Source organism: Zalophus californianus, chromosome 2 (assembly GCF_009762305.2).
Source record: "Zalophus californianus isolate mZalCal1 chromosome 2, mZalCal1.pri.v2, whole genome shotgun sequence".
NCBI classification, from domain to species: domain Eukaryota; kingdom Metazoa; phylum Chordata; class Mammalia; order Carnivora; family Otariidae; genus Zalophus; species Zalophus californianus.
In genome coordinates, this window is record NC_045596.1 from 156753161 (window position 1) to 156776606 (window position 23446).

A 23446-nucleotide genomic window follows, 5' to 3' on the forward strand; every position below is an offset into this window, starting at 1 on the left:
GAGCATGAGCACAAGTAAGGGAAGGGACAGAGGGAGAGGAAGAAGCAGACTCCCTGCTGAGCAGGGAGCCTGATCCGGGGCTCCATTCCAGGACTCTGGAACCATGGCCCAAGTTGAAGGCAGCTGCTTAACCAACTGAGCCACCCAGGTGCCCTGGGAATGAACATGGTAATGGTAAAAAAAAATGGTAAAAAATGTTTGACATTTTAGATTTCAAACAATGAAGAGTCAGACTCAGGTAGCACATACACTTCATTAGTTGGGCTCATCTCTCTGTTTTGAAATAAAAAAAGAAATAAGAGACATTTTTCCTGGTATTAAGGTGATTTAAAAATAAAGCACTTACTTCGATTTTGAGGTCTTCCATGATTTTAATATCATCCTTTGAATCATTTGTCCTGGTAAAATTGAGTTCTGTACAAGAATAATTGGCAGCATACTGTATCCTTGGATTATATCTGAACACCAAATGTTGTCCCTCATCTGAATATTTCACTGGTTCAATGAGGTACCTTTGGTCATATACCCTGAAGAATCCCCTACAGAAAATGGGAATGTGATGTATGTTCAAGATGTATTCCATTTTACCTCTACATTTCTCACAATTATTCTTCTGTTCCATTTTATTGACTTGGCCTATTTAAGAATGGGAACTATAAGACCAAGGCCTCATGAGCATGTACTCAGGTATTCTGAGTGATAAAAAGATGAAGTGACATGTGACCTTTGAATTGGTAACTTTTTCAAGCGTCAACTTTCCTCCAGATTTTCAGAAACTTGACAGGTCAATCCCTACTTTGAAGTCTCAGAGTTATAGCAAACATTTTGTGAATTTTTTATGTCCATCATGCATTACTTGTAGAGTAAATATATGATAGTAAAATAACTATTATCTAGAAATTTTATCATTAAAGGTGTTCTTATTCTTTTTTTTAAAGATTTTATTTATTTATTTGAGAGGGAGAGAATGAGAGATAGAGAGCACAAGAGGGAAGAGGGTCAGAGGGAGAAGCAGACTCCCTGCTGAGCAGGGAGCCCGATGAGGGACTCGATCCCGGGACTCCAGGATCATGACCTGAGCTGAAGGCAGTCGCTTAACCAACTGAGCCACCCAGGCCCCCAAAGGTGTTCTTATTCTTAAATATGTTGGGATCTACTCAAGTAAAGTACACATATATGAAGGTGGAAGTTTCTTGTTCTTCTACCTTTTACCCCACATTTCCTCCTTTACTCTTTAGCCCAAGATCTACAGAGAACTGAAATAGGCTTTACTTCTAACTTTAATTTCTAAAGACTAACTCCTGATTATTAAAAATGTGTGAAATGTTGTGTGGTGATTCACAGGACTAGAAGTCAGGAAGCCTGATTTTTGGATTGAATTCTATCACCAGCAAATTGGATGCTTAGAGGCAAGTCTCTGATTTCAGTGTCTCTAACATGAGAGAACAGGCTAGATGATTCCCAGCAGTCTTCTAACTCTGAATCCCTTGATTGTATACTGAAAAACTTGTCTTGCTTAGGGCTGTGCATTAGACATCTTTTTGTCAAAAATGAACATAACAATGGGCTAGAATGGATATTCATGGTGAAAATATACAGTAGCTTTTTCCCATTAATTTTTCTATTTATAGGGTTGTTAGAAAGATGAGAAGCAAATGTCTCTGAAAATCCATTAAGCAAACTTATAAACAAAATAGATACTTGTGCAATACCTCAGACCATTACATGTGCTAATACTGGCAGCAGAATCGAATTCATGTATGATGGATCCTTGGTAAAAACAGTGATCCTAAAATAGATGAAGAGGCAATTGATATAAGTACACATATTAATATTACATAAATATTAACTTATACATATTTTATGTTCACAATACATCAGCATTTCATTGTCACAAATTGTACACATATTCATGTATTCATTCATTGCATCCTGTCATTTGGAAAATTTTGAAACTCCTTTAGAATCCTTTTAATTGCATGATTACATTTTGTGAAGCAGTATATGGATTCTTCCCTCACGAATTCAGCAGCTCTTAGTTGATGAATCAAGCCTCAGAAATGTGACTTTTTTCCTTATAAATATTTCTCCTTTAACCCATCCTAAAATTTCTACCAAACTACCGTACTTGGGTTGTTATTACAGTTTTCCTCCAGTTTCCTATGAAATCATGCCAAGGTTTTTGATGATTGCTAAAAGTAAGTCTCACTCTCCAACCAGGTCTCCTCAAGCCCTTCTCTCCTGCTGCTGTGCTTCAGTCAAGTTGGTATCCTTGTCACTCCCTACTTGGTGCACTGCCTACAGTGGTTCTGTCAGGTAATCAATTACCTTTTCCGTTATATCCATCCGTTCAACTCCTGCCTATGTATGGCACGATCCCATGTGACCTCAGACCCTCACAGGCCAACAACCACCCCTCGCATAAAATAACATTATTCAGTTTTCTTCCATTTCTATTTTACAAAGATTGCATGGTGACTTACATTTCATAGTTGACTCATGCCTTACATAAAGGAAATAAGTTTCAGAAAGTATACTTTTTTTTAAAGATTTATTTATTTGAGAGAGCGAGAATGAGAGAGAGAGAGAGTACATGAGAAGGGGGAGGGTTAGAGGGAGAAGCAGGCTCCTCGCTGAGCGGGGAGCCTGATGCGGGACTTGATCCTGGGATTCCAGGATCATGACCTGAGCCAAAGGCAGTTGCTTAACCAACTGAGCCACCCAGGCACCCTCAAAAAGTATACTTTTGATAAAAGAGAACAATGTCATCTTTGTTTAGAAGGCTACAGAGGGCACATTCTGGAAAGGGAAGGAAGACTGTAAAAGTAGAACCTGTATCCACTGGAATAATATTAATGATAAATGAGCAAAAATTCATTTGGAAATAGGAAAGACCTCAATGTTGGTGCATCAGAAGTCCCAGGCCAGGGACTATGACTCACATAAAGGTCAATTAGATGTAGGTTTTAAAAGTGTTTCAATGTCTTTAGGTTTTATCTGTTTAGCTTGATGACAGTCTCATCAGGGTGTCTTATACTGCTTTTGTATACTGCTTTGCCCTTCCTCCAGACTTAACACCCTTTTGGGTACATAGAAATCAGTTTAGTAAAGAAAAATACATTAACAGTCATTGATTTGCTTGTTAGGCAGTAATCAGCTTCCTTTAGAGTTTGGAGGGTCATGCTTTCTATTCTAGGATAATTCAGTGACAGTACTCAATGCAAGATTCATTTCTGACATAACATTTTCTGAAGCTTCTTATAAAGCTAGATTGGGTTTCAAAATCACGAGGAAATTACAGAAAAGAGAAATAGGAAGGTTCCATAAGATACCATGGTGGAAGGATAGCTGGTGATGGCCTCTCCTCTTGTGGAGTAGTAGGTTTCACTGTAATTTGAGGCTAAGAACTCCCTGGAAAAGATGGCAGAGAGGTAGTGAGATTTACTCATTCTATAAAGTTAATGGATAAAACCAGTTATGGGGGAGAGAAGTCTCCACGCTATTCTCAAATCTTAGCAAATTCCTCTCATGCTAAAAACACATAAGCAAAACCAATCCCACTCACATGAAAAGACATTCTACCCAGATATCATGGTTTAGTAAACACTAGAAGAGACTGAAAAAGATTCTGACAGTTTTAGCCAAGGCAGCAACTTGAGAAGAATCTACAGAAAACATTAACTAAGTAAGAATTATATATAAATATATATTGATACAAAATATATTTGACGTATATGGCATATATACATACACAACATATATCTTAACATATGTTAACCCAACAGCCATATATTTGGATAAAAGCAATATGTATTAATAATGGTAAATTTTGAAAACGTGGAAAAGTACAAATGAAATTGTCCTGAACTCTCACCATAGACGACCATTGTTAATATTTTCATGTAATTCTTTATAGTTTTTTTCTCCACACAAGTAAATGGATGGCATTCTGAGTAATCAGTAATCAGTACTCTCCCACATCTCCTGTATCAAACCCATGGGTATCCTCAGACTGAGAACTAAGATTGTATATCTCGGAGCAAATTGGCAGAGGAGTAGGAGACCTGGATTTCGTCTGATCCCAGGAATTCAACTGGATAGGGATCAAACCATTCTGAACACCTATGAACTCAACAGGAGATTGAAGAAAAGAATAGCAACAACTCTCCGAACAGAAAAGCGACCACTTTCTGGAAGGTAGGACGTGCGGAGAAGTGAATCCAAGGCGATATCCAGGAGGATAGATGGTGGGGGAGGGGGCTTCCGCCGGCCGCTTCTGGCAAGTGATAGAGCAGCAGAGCACAATATTGGAACTTTTAGAAGTGGGCTCTGCTGAGGACGTTGCTCCAGTGGCTAAGAGGGAGGTGGAACCTTCGTGGGACAGTGTGGTCTAGGACCCTCGGGGTCACAGAAAGACCAGGGGTGCCTGAGTGCGGCAGAGCTCCCAGGTACTGGAGCGGGGAAGCCAGCTGCAAAGATGGAGCTGAGGAGTGGGCTCTCAGCTCCGGGTTGCCATAAGCCATGATCCATGGCACAGTCGGGCCACGGCTCCTCCAGCAGGGACCCAACAAGCGGCAGATCCGGGGAGACTCCCCTTCTTCCCCTGGGAGGAGCTGTGCAAGAGCGCACCGCAGAGATTGGCTGGGTTTGGAGACTCCACATGGGGACGTGAGCCAGAGAGAGAAACACTCGGTCACAGGCCAGGTGAGCACAGAGTGTGGCCAGAGACCGAGGAGACGGGAGTGACTGACTGCTTTTCTCTGGGGGCGCACTGAGGAGTGGGGCCTCGAGTTCTCGGCTCCTCTGGGGCGGAGATTGGGAGGCCACCATTTTCACTCTCGTCCTCCAAAGCTGTACAGAAAGCTTGCAGGGAACAAAAGCTCCCGAGAGCAAACCCGAGCAGATTACTTAGCCCAGACCCGGCAAGGGTGGGGTAATTCCACCTCCAGCAAAGACATTTGGGAACCATGGCAACAGGACCCTCCCCCAGAATATCAGCAAGAACAGCGTGGCAAGACCACGTTTACCGATCAATGAGAATGGCAGAACTCCAGCGCTAGGGGATTCTGCACATAGAATTCATGGCTTTTTCCCCATGAATCTTTAGTCTTTCAAAGTTAATTTTTTTAACTTTCTTTTTTTTTAAATTTTTCTGTTTCCCTTTTTCAACCAACATCTTATCAATCCCTTTTTTAAAATCATTTTAATTTTTCATTTTTAGAGTCATATTCTATCCCTTTAGTAGTTACCCTTATTTTTGGTATATATATATATAAGTTGTTCTCTCCTTAAAATTTTGGGATATAGTTTCTTCTAACAGACCAAAATATACCCTAAATCTCTAGTGAATGGCTTTGTTCTAGTCTCCTGTCTGATCACATCCTCTCCCTTTTTTTTAAATCCTCTTCTTTCTTTTTTCAACCAGCTTCTTATCAATTCCTTTTATAAAATCTTTTATAATTTCCATCTTTACAGTCATATTCCATCCCTTCATTGTATTAACCCTTATTTTTGTACATATATAAGTTTTTCTTTCTTTAAAAATTTGGGAGGCACTTCCTTCTAACAGACCAAAATATGCCCAAAATCTAGTGTGTGGCACTGATCTATGCAGCAGCCTGATCATATTTGATCATATTCTGTTTTTTTCTTCTTTTGTTTTTGTTTGTTTGTTGTTTTTTCTTTTTCTTTTTCTTTTCCTTTTCTTTTTTCTTTCTTTCCCTTTCTTTTCCCACAGTTTCAGGTCTTCTCTGATTTGTTTAGTGTATATTTTCTGGGGACGTTGTTACCCTGTTACCATTTTGTTCTCACACTCATCTATTCTCCTCTGGACAAAAGACGGGAAAAAAATCACCTCAACAAAAAGAACAAGAGGCAGTACCGACTGCCAGGGACCTAATCAATATGGACATTAGTAAGATGTCTGAATTAGAGTTCAGAATGATGATTTAAAAGATACTAGCTGGGCTTGAAAAAAGGATAGAAAGTATTAGAGAAACCCTTTCTGGAGAAATTAAAGAACTAAAATCTAACCAAGTCAAAATCAAAAAGGCTATTAATGACATGCAATCAAAAATAGAGGCTCTAACTTCTAGGATAAATGAGGCAGAAGAGAGAATTAGTGATATAGAAGACCAAATGATTGAAAATCAAGAAGCTGAGAAAAAGAGAAATAAACAAGTACTGGATCACGAGGGCAGAATTAGAGAGATAAATGATACCATAAGACAAAACAACACTAGAATAATTGGGATCCCAGAAGAAGAAAGAGAGAGAGGGGGGCAGAAGGTATATTGGAGCAAATTATAGCAGAGAACTTCCCTAATTTGGGGAAGGAAACAGGCATCAAAATCCAGAAGGCACAGAGGATCCCCCTCAAAATCAATAAAAATAGGTCAACACCCCGACATCTAATAGTAAAACTTACGAGTCTCAGAGACAAAGAGAAAATCCTGAAAGCAGCTCAGGAGAAGAGATCTGTAACTTATGATGCTAGAAACATTAGATTGGCAACAGACCTATCCACAGAGACCTGGCAGGCCAGAAAGGACTGCCATGATATCTTCAGAGCACTAAATGAGAAAAATATGCAGCCGAGAATACTATATCCAGCTAGGCTGTCATTGAAAATAGAAGGAAAAATAATAAAAGCTTCCAGGACAAACAAAAACTAAAGGAATTTACAAACACAAAACCAGCCATGCAAGAAATATTGAAAGAGGTCCTCTAGGCAAAGAGAGAGCCTAAAAGTAACATAGACCAGAAAGGAACACAGACAATATACACTAACAGTCACTTTACAGGCAATACAATGGCACTAAATTCATATCTTTCAATAGTTACCCTGAATATAAATGGGCTAAATGCCCCAATCAGAGGACACAGGCTATCAGATTGGATGAAAAAAAAAAGACCATAGGAGTGTCGGAGCCGCTGCCGCCGAGTCTGGATCCAACCTCACGCGCCACTGACGCCCACCTGCCGGACGTGCACTCCCAATTCCTTTTGGTTCTAAGTCCAAAATGGCAACTCTCAAAGATCAGCTGATTCAGAATCTTCTTAAGGAAGAACATACCCCCCAGAATATGATTACAGTTGTTGGGGTTGGCGCTGTTGGCGTGGCTTGTGCCATCAGTATCTTAATGAAGGAGTTGGCCGATGAACTTGCTCTTGTTGATGTCATGGAAGACAAACTGAAGGGAGAGATGATGGATGTCCAGCATGGCAGCCTTTCCCTTAGAACACCAAAAATTGTCTCTGGCAAAGATTATAATGTGACTGCAAACTCCAAGCTGTTTATTATCACAGCTGGGGCACGTCAGCAAGAGGGAGAAAGCCCTCTTAATTTGGTCCAGTGTAACGTGAACATCTTTAAGTTCATCATTCCTAATATCGTAAAATATAGCCCAAACTGCAAGTTGCTTGTGGTTTCCAATCCAGTGGATATCTTGACCTATGTGGCTTGGAAGATAAGTGGCTTTCCCAAAAACCGTGTTATTGGAAGTGGTTGCAATCTGGATTCAGCCTGGTTCCGTTACCTAATGGGGGAAAGACTGGGAGTTCACCCATTAAGCTGTCACGGGTGGGTCCTTGGGGAGCATGGAGACTTCAGTGTGCCTGTATGGAGTGGAGTGAACGTTGCTGGTGTCTCTCTGAAGAATCTGCACCCTGACTTAGGCACTGATGCAGATAAGGATCAGTGGAAAGAGTTTCACAAACAGGTGGTTGACAGTGCCTATGAGGTGATCAAACTGAAAGGCTACACTTCCTGGGCCATTTGGCTGTCTGTGGCAAATCTGGCCAAAAGTATAATGAAGAATCTTAGGCGGGTGCATCCAATTTCCACCATGATTAAGGGTTTCTATGGAATTAAAGATGATGTCTTCCTTAGTGTCCCTTGCATCTTGGGACAGAATGAAATTTCAGATGTTGTGAAGGTGATTCTGACTTCTGAGGAGGAGGCCCGTTTGAAGAAGAGTGCAGATACACTTTGGGGGATCCAAAAGGAGCTGCAGTTTTAAAGTTTTCTAATGTACCACTTCACTGTCTAGAGTATAGCAGGATTTTAGTTGGAGGTTGTGTATATTGTCCTTATTATCTGATCTGTTACTCAAGTAATATTAAAATAGCCTAAGAAAAAACGTCAGTTTCCTAAAGTTCCAAATAGGAATGGTTTACCAAACCCTGCAGCTGTATCCTGATACTGGATGATACCTGTCTTTGTAGCCCTAAATTGGTTAACGTAACTTAGCTCCACCATCTCAGAGGCTCCACTGCCAGAGCTGTGGTTGCTCTGCACACCAGATGTGTGTTTACTGTGTGTTCTGTCTCTTTGGGTTCCTTCTCCCAACACCCGACATGCCTAGTCCATCTTTTCCAGTCAGTCACATCCTGGGATCCAATGTATAAATTCAATATTGCGTGTATTTCGCATAACTGTCCTAAAGGATCTTACTTTGTGTATCATGTATGTCAGAATATAGTGTACATGGCCATATAATATAAAAAGACAATGCAACCAACTAAGTGTCATACCAACTAAAATATCAAATAAATTTTGAACGGTGACTCTTAAAAAACAAAACAAAACAAAAACAAGACCATAGATATGTTATCTGCAAGTGACTCACTTTAGATGCAAAGACACCTCCAGATTGAAAGTGAGGGGTTGGAAAACCATTTTCCATGCTAATGGACACCAAAAGAAAGCTGGGGTGGCAATCCTTATATCACACAAATTAGATTTTAAATCAAAGACTGTAACAAGAGATGAGGAAGGACACTATATCCTACTTAGAGGATCTATCCAACAAGAAGATCTAACAATTGTAAATATCTATGCCCCTAACATGGGACCAGCCCATTATATAAACCAATTAATAACAAAAGCAAAGAAACAAAATGACAACAATACAATAATAGTGGGGGAGTTTAACACCCCCCTGACTGAAATGGACAGATCATGTAAGCAAAAGATCAACAAGGAAATAAAGACTTTAAATGACACACTGAACCAAATGGACTTCACAGATATATTCAGAACATTCAATGCCAAAGCAACAGAATATGCATTCTTCTCTAGTGCCCACGGATATTTTCCAGAATAGATCACATCCTAGGTCACAAATCAGGTCTCACCCAGCACCAAAAACTGGGATCATTCCCTGCATATTTTCAGACCACAAGGCTTTGAAACTAGAACTCAATCACAAGAAGAGTGTTGGAAAGAACTCAAATTCATGGAGGCTAAAGAGCATCCTACTAAAGAATGAATGAGTCAACAAGGAAATTAAAGAAGAATTTAAAAAATTCATGGAAACGAATGAAAATGAAAACACAACTGTTCAAAAGCTTTGGGATGCAGCAAAGGCAGTCCTAAGAGGAAAGTAAATAGCAATACAAGCCTTTCTCAAAAAGCAAGAAACGTCTCAAGTACACAACCTAACCTTACACCTAAAGGAGCTGGAGGAAGAACAGCAAATAAAGTCTAAACCCAGCAGGAGAAGAGAAATAATAAAGATCGAGCAGAAATCAATGAAATAGAAACCAAAAGAACAGTAGAACAGATCAACGAAACTAGGAGCTGGTTCTTTGAAAGAATTAATAAGATTGATAAACCCCTGGCCAGACTTATCAAAAAGAAAAGAGAAATGACCCAAATAAATAAAATCATCCAACACCAAAGAAATACAATCAACTATAAGAACATATTATGAGGAACTATATGCCAGCAAATTAGATAACCTGGAAGAAATGGATGCATTCCTAGAGATGTATCAACTACCAAAACTGAACCAGGAAGAAATAGAAAACCTGAACAGACTATAACAACTAAAGAAATTGAAACAGTCATTAAAAATCTCCCAAAAAACAAGAGTCCAGGGCCAGATGGCTTCCCAGGAGAATTCTACCAAACAATTAAAGAAGAATTAATTCCTATTCTTCTGAAACTGTTCCAAAAACTAGAAATGGAAGGAAAACTTCCAAACTCATTTTATGAGGCCAGCATTACCTTGATCCCAAAACCAGACAAAGACCCCAACAAAAAGGAGAATTATAGACCAACATCCTTGATGAACATGGATGGAAAAATTCTCACCAAAAAACTAGCCAATAGGATCCAACAGTACATTAAAAAGGATTATTCACCATGACCAAGTGGGATTTATCCCTGGGCTGCAAGGATATCCACAAATCAATCAATGTGATACAATACATTAATAAAAGAAAGAACAAGAATGATATGATCCTCTCAATAGATGCAGAAAAAGCATTTGACAAAGTACAGCATCCTTTCTTGATCAAAACTCTTCAGAGTATAGGGATAGAGGGTACATACCTCAATATCATAAAAGCCATCTATGAAAAACACACAGCGAATATTATTTTCAATGGGGAAGAAATGAGAGCTTTCCGCATAAGGTCAGGAACATGGCAGGGATGTCCACTATCACCCCTGCTATTCAACATAGTATTAGGAGTCCTAGCCACAGCAATCAGAGAACAAAAATAAATAAACGGCATCCAAATCAGCAAAGAAGAAATCAAACTCTCACTCTTTGCGGATGATATGATACTTTATGTGGAAAACCCAAAAGACTCCACCCCAAAACTGCTAGAACTCATACAGGAATTCAGTAAAGTGGCAGGATATAAAATCAATGCACAGAAATCAGTGGCATTCCTATACACCAACAACAAGGTAGAAGAAAGAGAAATTAAGGAGTCAATATCATTTACAACTGCACCCAAAACCATAAGATACCTAGGAATCAATCTAACCAAAGAGGCAAAGAATCTGTACTCAGAAAACTATAAAATACTCATGAAAGAAATTGAGGAAGACACAAAGAAATGGAAAAACGTTCCATGCTCATGGATTGGAAGAACAAATATTGTGAAGATGTCAATGCTACCTAGAGCAATCTACACATTCAATGCAACACCCATCAAAATACCATCCACTTTTTTCAAAGAAATGGAACAAATAATCCTAAAATTTGTATGGAACCAGAAGAGACCCCGAATAGCCAGAGGAATCTTGAAAAAGAAAAGCAAAGCTGGCGGCATCACAATTCCGGACTTCCAGCTCTATTACAAAGCTGTCATCATCAAGACAGTATGGTACTGGCACAAAAACAGACATATCAATCAATAGAACAGAATAGAGAGCCCAGAAATGGACCCTCAACTCTACAGTCAACTAGTCTTTGACAGAGCAGGAAAGAATGTCCAATGGCAAAAAGACAGTCTCTTCAACAAATGGTGTTGGGAAAATTGGACAGCCACATGCAGAAGAATGAAACTGGGCCAATTCCTTGCACCACACACAAAAATAGACTCAAAATGGTTGAAAGACCTAAGTGTGAGACAGGAGTCCATCAACATCCTAAAGGAGAACACAGGCAGCAACCTCTTCGATCTCAGCCTCAGCAACTTCTTCCTAGAAACGTCGCCAAAGGCAAGGGAAGGAAAGGCAAAAATGAACTATTGGGACTTCATCAAGATAAAAAGCATTTGTACAGCAAAGGAAACAGTCAACAAAACCAAAAGACAACTGACAGAATGGGAGAAGATATTTGCAAATGACATATCAGATAAAGGGCTAGTATCCAAAATCTATAAAGAACTTTTTAAACCCGACACCCAAAGAACAAATGATCCAATCAAGAAATGGGCAGAAGACATGAACAGACATTTTTCCAAAGAAGACATCCAAATGGCCAACAGACACATGAGAAAGTGCTCAACATCGCTGAGCATCAGGGAAATCCAAATCAAAACCTCAATGAGATACCACCTCACACCAGTCAGAATGGCTAAAATTAAGAAGTCAGGAAATGACAGATGTTGGCGGGGATGCGGAGAAGGGGGAACCCTCCTACACTGTTGGTGGGAATGTAAGCTGGTGCAACCACTCTGGAAAACAGTATAGAGGTTCCTCAAACAGTTGAAAATAGAGCTACCCTACAATCCAGCAATTGTACTACTGTGTATTTATTCCAAAGATACAAATGTAAGGATCCGAAGGGGTACATGCACCGTGATGTTTATAGCAGCAATGTCCACAATAGCCAAACTGTGGAGAGAGCCAAGATGTCCATCGACAGATGAATGGATAAAGAAGTGGCATATATATACAATGGAATATTATGCAGCCATCAAAAGGAATGAGATCTTGCCATTTGCAATGACATGGATGGAACTGGAGGGTATTTTGCTGAGTGAAATAAGTCAATCAAAGAAAGACATGTATCATATGACCTTGCTGATATGAGGAATTCTTAATCTCAGGAAACAAACTGAGGGTTGCTGGAGTTGTGGGGGGTGGGAGGGATGGGGTGGCTGCATGATAGACATTGGGGAGGGTATGTGCTATGGTGAGCGCTGTGAATTGTGTAAGACTGTTGAATCATGGACCTATACCTCTGAAACAAATAATACATTATATGTTAAAAAGAAGAAGAAGAAGAAGAAGAACATAGTAGGAGGGGAAGATTGAAAGGGTGTAATCAGAGGGGGAGACGAACCATGGGAGACTATGGACTCTGAAAAACAAACTGAGGGTTCTAGAGGGGAGGGGGTTGGGGGGATGGGTTAACCTGGTGGTGGGTATTAAAGAGGGCACATTCTGCATGGAGCACTGGGTGTTATATGTAAACAATGAATCATGGAACACTACATCAAAAACTAATAATTTAATGTATGGGATTTAACATAACATAAAAAAAAGGTTGTATATCTCAACTCCCCCTGTACATGGATGCTATACCAGAACAGAAGAACAAAAGAGGAAATTATCAGATTTTATTTTAGCCTGAAAAACACTTTTGAAACTTAGAACATTAGTCTTGAAAGTCAAGGCTTTTGAAATAGAAGAGCTAAGCTTTATGTTTCCAGAGTATCAAAATGAAGAGCTCACAGTAGTCTTCCCATAAATAAGAGACCAACAATAGTAAAAGAGAAGCCAGGCTACACCACTATCAGGGTAGACCAGGAGAAAAGCCTTGTGGAAGGGGATGGATGGAAGAAATATGATGATGGAAGGTGATTGTGTTCTCTGGAGTGAATGTAACTGCACATGGAGATAACACATAAGCAGGTAGGCCAGCATCAAAGACTTCCTAATGTGCCCCAGACCTGTTCCTAGAACCAGGAAGAGGATGGATATGAAGTTATTTCCCCCAAGACTGCCAACTTTTCATTGAACAGCACATTGTAAGTTGCTAAGGAAAAGAAGTTTGTTTATAGTCCTGCTATCTGGTGAGATCCCTGGCAACAGCCAATAGGTTGTCTATTTCTTGCTCAGTAAGAAGACATTGTTCTGTGCTCTGAAGTTCACTTAGTTCTATCCGACTTACCCCATGTGGATAACAACCATTCCATTTTAACATTCATGAGTCCACGAGAAGAAAAGTGGAATATTCACTTAGTTCTATCTGACTTACCCCATGTGGATAACAACCATTCCATTTTAACATTCATGAGTCCAAAAGAAGAAAAGTGGAATATTAACTCTATTAGAGATGAAATGGTGACAGAGTAGAGAAAGCCCTAGTATCAGTACCATTACTTGGGTTCGACTGAATGTAATGAGCTCAAAATCACTTTTGAGAGGTAAAACATACTATGTTATATGAACATGAAAAACAAACAGACATTTATGTAGTTATAAATACATGAACATGTTCATTATTAAAATTGACATCATTCTGTCTACATAACTGTTTATCCAAGAGGCTTCCTTTAATTATCTCATAAATATGCATTTGAAAGCAGATTTTTATAAAACAAAATCAAGGAAATATTTAACCTGAAGTAAAAATAACCACCTGTGCCTTCTTATTTGTCTTTCCTCAAAAAGCTGGTAGAATAATAAAAATTTGCTCTACTAGAGCAGAACTGGTAGATTTCCCTGCATGCCCATGTTCCATGAACGTAACTTGTCTCATTCCCATTAAGTCCCAATAGGTAGGATTATGTGTTCAGCATGCAACCGGGATGTACATTTTAGCTCAGGGACTGAATCATAGAGGACATCACTTTCCTTTTTTCCCAAAAATTATACTTAAAAAAGTTATTTTCTTATAAAATAAAGGATCCTGCAGTTTTCAATTCATGAATACAAAATACTAGTATCACATTTTTAAACTTTTATTTTGAAAAATTATAGACTCATAGGTAGTTACAGAGATAGCGTAACGGAGTCTGATGTCTGTGTACCCTTCACTCAGTTTCCCCAGTAGTTATATCTTACATAATTATAGTACAATAACAAAACCAGAAACACACTAGTATAACACATGTGTATGTATTTACATGTCATTTTATATGTGTAGATTTGTATTACACCACTACAATCAAGATACAGAAGTATTCCACCAGAATAATCTCCCTCATGCTATCTTTTTATAATCCCTGCCCCCCTCAACATCCTTAATCCCTGACAATTCAGAACAACCAGTCTGTTTTCCAGATTTATAATTTTTCATTTTGAGAATGTTTTATCAGTGGAATTATATGGTATATGATCTTTTGAGATTGGCTTTTTTTTTTTTTCCATTCAGCATAATGCCCTAGTGATCCACCCAAGTTGTTCCATTTCATTGCAAAGTAGCACTCCATGATATGGGTGGACTACAGTTTGTTTAACCATTCATTTGTTGAAGGATATCTGAGTTGTTTCCAGTTTAAGACTATCATGACTAAAGCTGTAAATATTTGTGTATAGCTCTCTGTGTGAATGTAAGTTTATTTTTCTGAGATAATACTTAGAAATACAATTGCTTTACCTAATGAGGTTGCATGTTTGGTTTTTTAAAAATTGCCAAATTGTTTTCTAGAGTGCTATATCATTTTACAGTCCCATCAGCAATGTATTAATGATCCAGTTTCTTTATATCCCTTGCCAGCATTTGGTGATGTAATTTTTTTTTTAGTTTTAGCCATTCTGATCAAATTAAATGATATTTCATTGCAGTTTAATTGGCATTTCTTGAATGATTAATGATGCCATACATCTTTTCAAGTGCTTACTTGTCATCTGCATATTCTCTTTGGTGAGATGTATCTTCATATCTTTTGCCTATTCTCCAGTTGAATTGTTTGCTTTATTATGGTTGAGTTTTGAGAACTCTTTATTTTCCAGACTAGTGTCCCTTGTTGGTTGTGGTTTGCAAATGTCTCCTTCCAATCTGCAGCTTGTCTTTCACCCTCATAACATGACTTTTGTAGAGTAAGCACTTTCAATTTTAATGAAGTTCAGTTTATCAACTTTATCTTTTATTATTCATGTCAGATGATCTGGTGTCAAGCCTAAAAATTTTTTGCCTTAGCCCTAGATCCCAAAGATATTGTTTTATCTAAAAGTATTATAGTTTTGCATTCTATGTTGACACCCATGATCTATTTTGAGTTATTTTTGGTATAAATTTGGCATAAGCTTTGAGATTTAGGTTGAGGTTGTTTCTTTGTTTTTTCTCTTTCTTTCTTTTTTTCTTTCTTTTTTTTTTTTTTTTTTTTTTTTTGCTATGGAGATACAATAGTTTCAGCACCATTTGGTAAGGAGACTATACTTTCTTCATTGATTTGCTTTACAAATTTTGACAAAAATCAGTTGGCTCTACTTGTGTGGAGCTATTTCTGAGTTTTCTATTTGACTCCATTGATCTATGTGTCTATTCCCCTGACAGTATGACTCTGTATCTACATAATAGGTCTTGAAGTGAGTGCTCCTGTTTTTTTTTTTTTTCTGTTACTCTAGTTTCTTTGTCTTTCCCTATAAATATTGGGATAATCTTGTCTATATTTATAAAAAAATCTTACAGTAATTTTGATAGGAATTGTGATAACTCTGTATATCAACTGGAGAATCAGCATCTTTAACACATTGAGTCTTCTACTTCTAGTACATTAACACAAAATAAGATCCCACCTATTTACATCTTTTTGATGATTTTCATCAGAATTTTGTAGTTTTCAAGTGAACAAGGTTTGTATATATTTCTCAGATTTGTAACTGCCCCTTTTATTTCTTTTTGAACAATTGCAAGTGGTACTGTATTTTAAACTTCAGTTTCCACATATTCATTGTTACAGTATAGAAATACATTTGATTTTTTTATGCTAAAATATTGTGACCTTGCTGAACCCATATATTCCTTCTAGGAGGTGTTTTTGTTTGTTTGCTTATTTGTTAGCTTGTTTGTTAGATTCCATAGAATTTTCTATGCAAACCACTATTGTGTCATCTGCAAATAAGGACTTTTTTCTTCTTCTACCTTTCCAATCTATATGCCTCTCATTTCCTTTTCTTCCTGAGTTGCACTAACTAGACCTTTTGCGAAAATGTTGAATAGCTGTGGTGAGCGTGCACATATTTGCCTGATTCCAGATTTTAGGAGGAAAATATTCAGTCTTTCACCAGTAAGTATGATGTTTGCTGTAGGGTTTTGTAAATAGTCTTTATCAAGTCAAGGACATTCCCCTATGGTCCCAATTTTCTAAAATTTTTAATCATAAATGGGTGTTGAATTTTATCAAAAGTTTTTTACTGCATCAATCAGTATGATCATGTGACTTTTTTCTTTACATTGTAAATATGGTAAATTACATTGATTAATTTTAGAATATTGAAAGTCTTGTATTGAAAAAAAAATTGCTTATGATGTATAACTCCTGTGTATTGTTTGATTCTATTTGCTAACATTTTGTTAAGAAGTTTTGCATCTACATTCACAATGGATATTTGTCTGTAGTTCAATTTTGTTTATACTATCTTTGGTTTAGGTGTCAGAGTATTGTTGGCTTCATAGAATGAGAAGGGAAATGTTCCCTCTTCTATTTTCTGGAAGACATTGTATAAACAGCATTTTTCATCCACTGTGCCATTCTCTCTTAATTGGAGTATTCAGATCATTTGGATTTAAAGTAATTATTAATATATTAAGCCTTAAGTCTGCTATTTTATTTTTTGTTCCTTTTTCATGTTTTAGTTTTCTTTTCCTTCCTTCTTGTGTGTTGCTTAAATATATTTTCAAATTCCATTTTGATTTATCTATAGCATTTTTCAGTGTACCTCTCTATAGATTTCTTAGTGGTTGCTCTAGGTAATATATATCACATATATGTATGTATATATAAAATCAACTATGGTGAGTCTTGGAATGGGATCGTTTGAGTTTATCCTGTTTTGAATTTGTTCAGCTTCTCGAATTGTTCATCTTCTTTAGGTGTTTGGTGTTTTCCTTGTCAAATTTGGAAATTTTCAGTATTAAAATATTCATTCGAATACTTTTTCACCTCCATACTCTCTCCTCTCCTTCTGGGTCTCTAATGGCATCAATTTTACATCTTTTATTTTATTCCCACATATTCCCGAGAGTGTCTTTTTTTCCAGAAAATTTTCTTTGTTGTTCAGATTGTGTAATTTCTATTATTCTATTTGCACTGATTATTTCTACTCTCTTCTGCATTCTGATCTTAAGTCCATCTATTGAGAGTTTTATTTTTTCCATGTATTTTACTTTCCAATTCTAAAATTTCCTTTAGATTCTTATATCTTGTATTTTCTTTTTTTCTGAAATTTTCTATTCATGTCCTGAGACATTCTATCTTTTCATTTGTTTCAAGCATGTTTGTAATTGTTCACTGAGGTACTTTTATGATGGCTGCTTTAAAATTTTGTCAGATAATTCAAACATCTGTTTCATTTTGGTGTTGGCAGCTACTAATTTTCTTTACTCTTTTAGATTGAAATATTTCTGACTTTTGGTTTGACAAATTATTTTCAATTAAAACTTGGGTATTATGATATTATATTATAACCCCCTAGATATTATTTAAATCTTGTGTTTTCACAGATCTCTTCTGATACCATTTTATTGTGGGACACCTCATTACTGTCAAGTAAGAATGGAAATCCAGGGTCTCTACTTGTCCTACCTGAGTTCCTTGCTATTGCTTGGTTAGGGTCAAAATTCTGTCTTTTCACTCCTGCTGAAATCATCCTGATTAAGAAGGAGTGGGATATTTCATCCATGCTCTTCATGTGGCTCCCATTGACACTGTGAGGGGTGTTCTTGCTAATTCTCCACTGGGCCTCTTCTCACATTAACCCAGCAGGAAAGGTGAGAAATACCTTATTTTGCTGGATGGGAATGGTATCCAGGCTCCACAAATAATCTTCAGTCACACTACAGTGGGGAGAATGGGTCTTCATTACCCCTGGGCCAAGATGAAAGTCTTGGTTCCCCATTTAGCCATCTCTGATAACACACACAGGAGAGGAGAGGGTGGTTGGGGTGTGTTTTATATATTTGTGGAGACTGTCAAAGGTGGAAGCTAAGTCTCTTGATCCTGCCTTTTCTGGCTGGGATGGGAGTAGGGACACTGTTCTCTCTGTGTGTGCTAGAGTAGAACAGTTATTGTATAAAAACTTCCTGTCTTTCTAAGCTTCTTTCTTTTTTAGCCCTTTGGCTAAATAGAACGTGATTTTTGTAGGTTTTTAGTTTGGTCGTTTTTTTGTTTATTGTACGTGCTCATGGGCATTTCCAGGTTGCTGATTTCTCTAGTATCTAGTCTGGGATATATGAAGCAAAAAGACAACTCAAGAAACTCCCCATTGTGTCTGTCATTCCTTGGGTAACAAAGTCCCTAGCTGGTCTACCTTTCTCTCCACATCTGTCAGTCTTCTTATATTTGCTTAATATATGTAATGCCCAGAAGTTTTAGTTATACTTAGTGGAAGGAATAGAGAAAAATATGCCTGCTCCATTTCTCTGGAAGTGAAAATTCATAGCCTCATTTTCTTTTATAAATCAAGATACATAAATTTTAAGAAATTTTATTGAACATTATATCATTTGGAATTCCATACTTTCATATGATCTAATATCCTTATGCTGTGTTAATTGACAACCACAAGTTATGCTTACTGTTATTTTAAACCTCATAATACATACACATTTCATAATCATAACACATTTATCATTGCATAATATTTTTGCCATTGGTAGGATCCTTTCAATCTAAGTTCTAACCAGGAAGATGAATGGACACCAGTGGTTAACGCAAATTAAAAACTGAAACATAATATATGATGAAAAAAACAATAAGACTCATCTAGCCATAATAAATTATTTAGAACTGAAAAATCATAAAGGTATAGTTTAAAAAGTGTTGTTTTGTCATGGTATTCTTGATCTAAGACTGACAACATTTTACTGACTACTTGGATGATGTAGGAGGAAACATACTAAAGGATTTTAAAAAATTAGAGGGTAATAGTTGTTCTAACCTACAGAGTTCAAAATATCTCAAAATTAGATATATAGATAAATAACAAACTATTTGTAAAGTTCTTGAACCTAACATTATTTCTTTTACGCCTTTGAATTATCCCTGGCCACTTTTTGGTCCCACTCCCAACATAATAAACTTGTAGAACTTCAAAAACCAGTTCAAAACACACTTCCGAACACCAGATGGACTTTGAATTCCTTCCTATATGTGTATTTCACACTTCCAAAATCTCCATTTTCATGATCACTAGATTTTTATTCTATACTATAGAGGTCAGCAAACTTTCTGTAAACATCAAAATGTTAAACATTTTGGGCTATGTGGGCCACATATGATTTTTGTTACATGTTCTTTGCTTAGTTTTGTTTTATTTTGTTTTCATTCCAAATATTTTAAATTTTAAAAATTATTCTTAGCTCGAGGGCCATACATAGAGTATAGACCCAGCTTGGTCCACCAGCTTTTATGTGCCTTGCCCTAATATGTTATCATGTATATGTTTGAGGCTAGCTGTGAACTACTTTTAAAAAGGGACTGATATCCTTTTTACTTGTGTCTTTTTGGTTCCTAAGACCATATTTGACATATTAATGTGTTCAATAAACAAGTGGTGCTAAAAATAAAATAACTGAATTGAAATTTGAGCTGCCACCCAAAAGACAGAGTTTGCATTTTGAGTTCAACAAAGTTAATTCCCTGATAAAGTAAAAGTATCAAACCTCTCCAGAGGAACAAAAGGATCTAAAGTCCCTACCACATTTCTTTCAAATTGTTCAGTACACAATCTAAATTTACTAGACATATGAAGAAACAGGAAAATTTAAATTATTGTCAAGAAATAAGACAGTCAATGAAGATCTACCTCAAGATAATCCAGAGGATGAAATTATAGATGAAGTTTTGAAGCAGGTATTATAACTATTCTCAACAAAGTAAAAGAAAATGTGCTTGAAATGTATGAAAAGATGTGAACTGTCAGCTTAAAAAATGGAAATTACTTTTTAAAAAGCAAACATAAAACAATCTATAATTGAAAATACCATGAATAAAAAGTTTCGTTGTGTGGGAATAAAATAAGAATGGAATTGATAAAGGAAGAGGTAATAAACTTGATGATAGATCAATAGAAATTACCCAAACTAAAGAAGGGAAAGAAAAAAAAAATAAGAACAGAGCTCGGGAGGGCACTCTCAGCTTGTTTTGCCATAAAACATGAACCGAGCACTATTGGGTGACCCTGTCTGCTCAGGGCCTTGCAAAGGACAGAAACATGGCAACCCTCCACCTTCTCCTGGGGAGGATTGGCTCAGGCATGCACTGCAGGAATCTGCAGAGTTTGGCACACACAAAAGTGAAAACTGCTTATCCCTGAAGATTTACTGAAGAGAGGGTGCTGTGATCTTTCAGCTCCAGGGCTGGAGACTGGGCATGGCCATCTTTATTTTCATCCTCTAAAGAGGTGGGGAAAGCCTTCAGGGAACAAAAGCTACGCAGAACAACCAGAAGCATCTTACACTGAACCCAGCCCCCTAGCAAGGGGTGGTGCAACTCTGCCAAGGCAAAGACACTTGAGAATCAACACAGCAGGCCCCTCCCCCAGACCAGCTAGAGCAACAGGTGACTACCAAGTTTAAGGAGCACACAGGACTGAAAAACTCCAGTGCTAAGGGAGAAAATTATATAGAATTTGAGGTTTTTTTCTCATGATTCGTTTATCTTTCAGTTTAAAATTTTCCTTTCTTTTTTCTTTTTTTCCTTTTAAACTAGTTTCTTATTTTATCAATGCCTTGTTTTTAAGTCTTTTTTTATCTTTCATTTTTACATTTACATTTTATAGACATATTCTTCATTTTTGGCTTCCTTTCACTGTATTCAATTTTATTTTTGTAAACATATAAGTTTTGTGCTTTCTTTACAATTTTGGGATTTAGTGTCTTCTAACAGACCAAAGTAAACCCAGGACCAAGAGGATCACCCTGTTTTGTCCACCTGGAAGATTATATTATCTCCTTACCCCCCTTTTTTTCTTTCATTTTCTTTTCTTCTTTTTTACTTTTTCCTTTCTTTTTTGGTTTCTGACCTTTTTGGATTTGTCTAGTGTGTATTCCACTTGGGTTGTGGTTAATATTTTTGATTTAGGTCTCTCATTCATTCATTATTCTCTGGGCAAAATGACTAGAAGGAGGAATTCACAACAAAAGAAAGAACCAGAGGTTATACTCTGCCACAGATCTAATCGATATGGATATAAGTAAAATGTCAGAGCTGGAATTCAGGATAATGATTATAAAGTTACAAGCTGGGCTTGAAGAAAAGCACAAAAACACTAGAAAATCTCTTAGTGCAGAAATAAAGTCTAATCGACCCAAAATTAAAGATATTTTAACTGAGTTGCAGTCTAAATTGGATGATCTAACAGCGAGGGTAAATGAGGCAGAAAAGAGAGTCAGTGACATAGAAGACAAGTTCATGGAAAGGAAGGAAGCTGAGAAAAAGAGAAAAACAAATAATGGACCATGAAGGGAGGCTCAATAAATCAGCAATATCATAAAGTGAAACAATATTAGAGTTATTGGGGTCAGGGAAATCGGAGGGGGAGACAAACCATGAAAGACTATGGACTCTGAGAAACAAACTGAGGGTTCTAGAGGGGAGGGAGGTGGAGGATGGGTTAGCTTGGTGATGGGTATTAAAGAGGGCCTGTTCTGCATGGAGCACTGGGTGTTATAGGCAAACAATGAATCATGGAACACTACATCAAAAACTAATGATGTACTGTATGGTGATTAACATAACATAATAAAAAAAAAGAATTATTGGGGTCCCAGAAGAAGAGGGAAAAGAGGGACAGAAGATATATTTGACCAAATCATAGCTGAGAACTTCCCTAATCTGGGGAAGGAAACAGGCATTCAAGTCCAAAAGTAAGAGAGAACCCCCCTCAAATAGATCAACTCCCCTCAATAAAAATAGATCAACATCCCAACATATAATAGTGAAGCTTGCAAATTTCAGAGATAAAGAGAAAATCCTGAAAGCAGCTTGAGACAAGAGGTTTTTAACCAACGGGGGTAGGAACTGATAGCAGAGTCCCAGCAGGCCAGAAAGGGCTGGCATGATGTATTCAGTGTACTAAATGAGAAAAACATGCAGCCAAGACTACTTTATCCAGCAAGGCGGTCATTCAGAATGGAAGGAGAGCTAAAGAGCTTCCAGGACAAACAGAAACTAAAAGAAATTATGATCACTAAACTAGCCCTGCAAGAAATATTAAAGGGGCTCCTGTAAGTGAAAAGAGAGCCCCAGTGTAACATAGACCAGAAAGAAACAGACAATCTACAGAAACAGGGACTTTACAGGTAATACAATGGCACTAAATTCATATCTTTCAATAATTGCTCTGAATGTAAATGGACTAAATGCTCCAATCAAAAGACACAGGTTATAAGATTGGATAAAAAAGCAAGACCCATCCATATGCTGCCTATAAGAGACTCATTTTAGACATCTCCAGATTGAAAGTTAGGGGATAGAGAACAATTTGTCATGCTAATGGACAAAAAAAGAAAGGTGGGGTAAGAATCCTCATATCAGAAAAATTAGATTCTAAACCAAAGACTATAGTAAGGGATGAAGAGGGACAATATATCATTCTTAAAGATGTATCCAACAAGAAGATTTAACAATTATAAATATTTATGTTTCTAACTTGGGAGCAGCCAATTATATAAACCAATTAATAACAAAATTAAAGGAACACATTGGTGATAATACAATACTAGTAGGGCACTTTAACACCCCACTCACAGCAATGGGCAGATCATCTAAGCAGAAGATCAACAAGGAAACAAGGGCTTTGAATGATACACTGGACCAGACGAACTTCACAGAGCATTCAACCTAAAGATAAGAACACACATTCTTCTTGAGTGCCCATGGAACATTCTCTAGAATAGATCACATACTGGGTTACAAATCAGGTCTCAACAGGTACCAAAAGATTGGGATCATTCCCTGCATATTTTCAGACCACAGTGCTTTGATACTAGAACTCAATCACAAGAGGAAATTTGGAAGGAACTTAAACACATGGAGGTTAAAGAGTATCCTACTAAAGAATGAATGGTCAACCAGGAAATTAAAA

At 37.3% G+C, this 23446-nt stretch overlaps 2 protein-coding genes across 3 annotated transcripts in view; one reads left to right on the plus strand and one right to left on the minus strand.

Annotated features, from left to right (window-relative positions):
* ADAM7 (ADAM metallopeptidase domain 7) overlaps positions 1-23446 on the minus strand; it is a 95622-nt gene that overhangs the window by 48466 nt on the left and 23710 nt on the right. The window contains exons 4-6 of the mRNA XM_035726360.1: positions 3333-3411; positions 1713-1789; positions 347-539 (exon numbers count right to left, since the gene is read on the minus strand). Of these exons, the coding sequence (XP_035582253.1) occupies positions 347-539; positions 1713-1789; positions 3333-3411 (349 nt within the window). The remainder of the gene's footprint in view (positions 1-346; positions 540-1712; positions 1790-3332; positions 3412-23446) is intronic.
* On the plus strand, positions 7005-8130 carry LOC113924820 (L-lactate dehydrogenase A chain-like). 2 transcript variants are annotated; one of them, XM_027599083.2, is made up of 2 exons: positions 7023-7264; positions 7439-8130. In XM_027599083.2, the coding sequence occupies exons 1-2, from the start codon at positions 7023-7025 to the stop codon at positions 8019-8021; spliced, it is 825 nt and encodes a 274-aa protein (XP_027454884.2). In that variant the 3' UTR covers positions 8022-8130. The 2 variants fall into 2 exon arrangements, with proteins under 2 accessions (XP_027454885.2, XP_027454884.2); XM_027599084.2 differs by having other exon boundaries at positions 7005-8130.

What these genes read in the sequence shown, in the direction of transcription:
- LOC113924820 (XM_027599084.2), top strand. Translation starts at nt 7,023, where the DNA reads ATGGCAACTCTCAAAGATCAGCTGATTCAGAATCTTCTTAAGGAAGAA.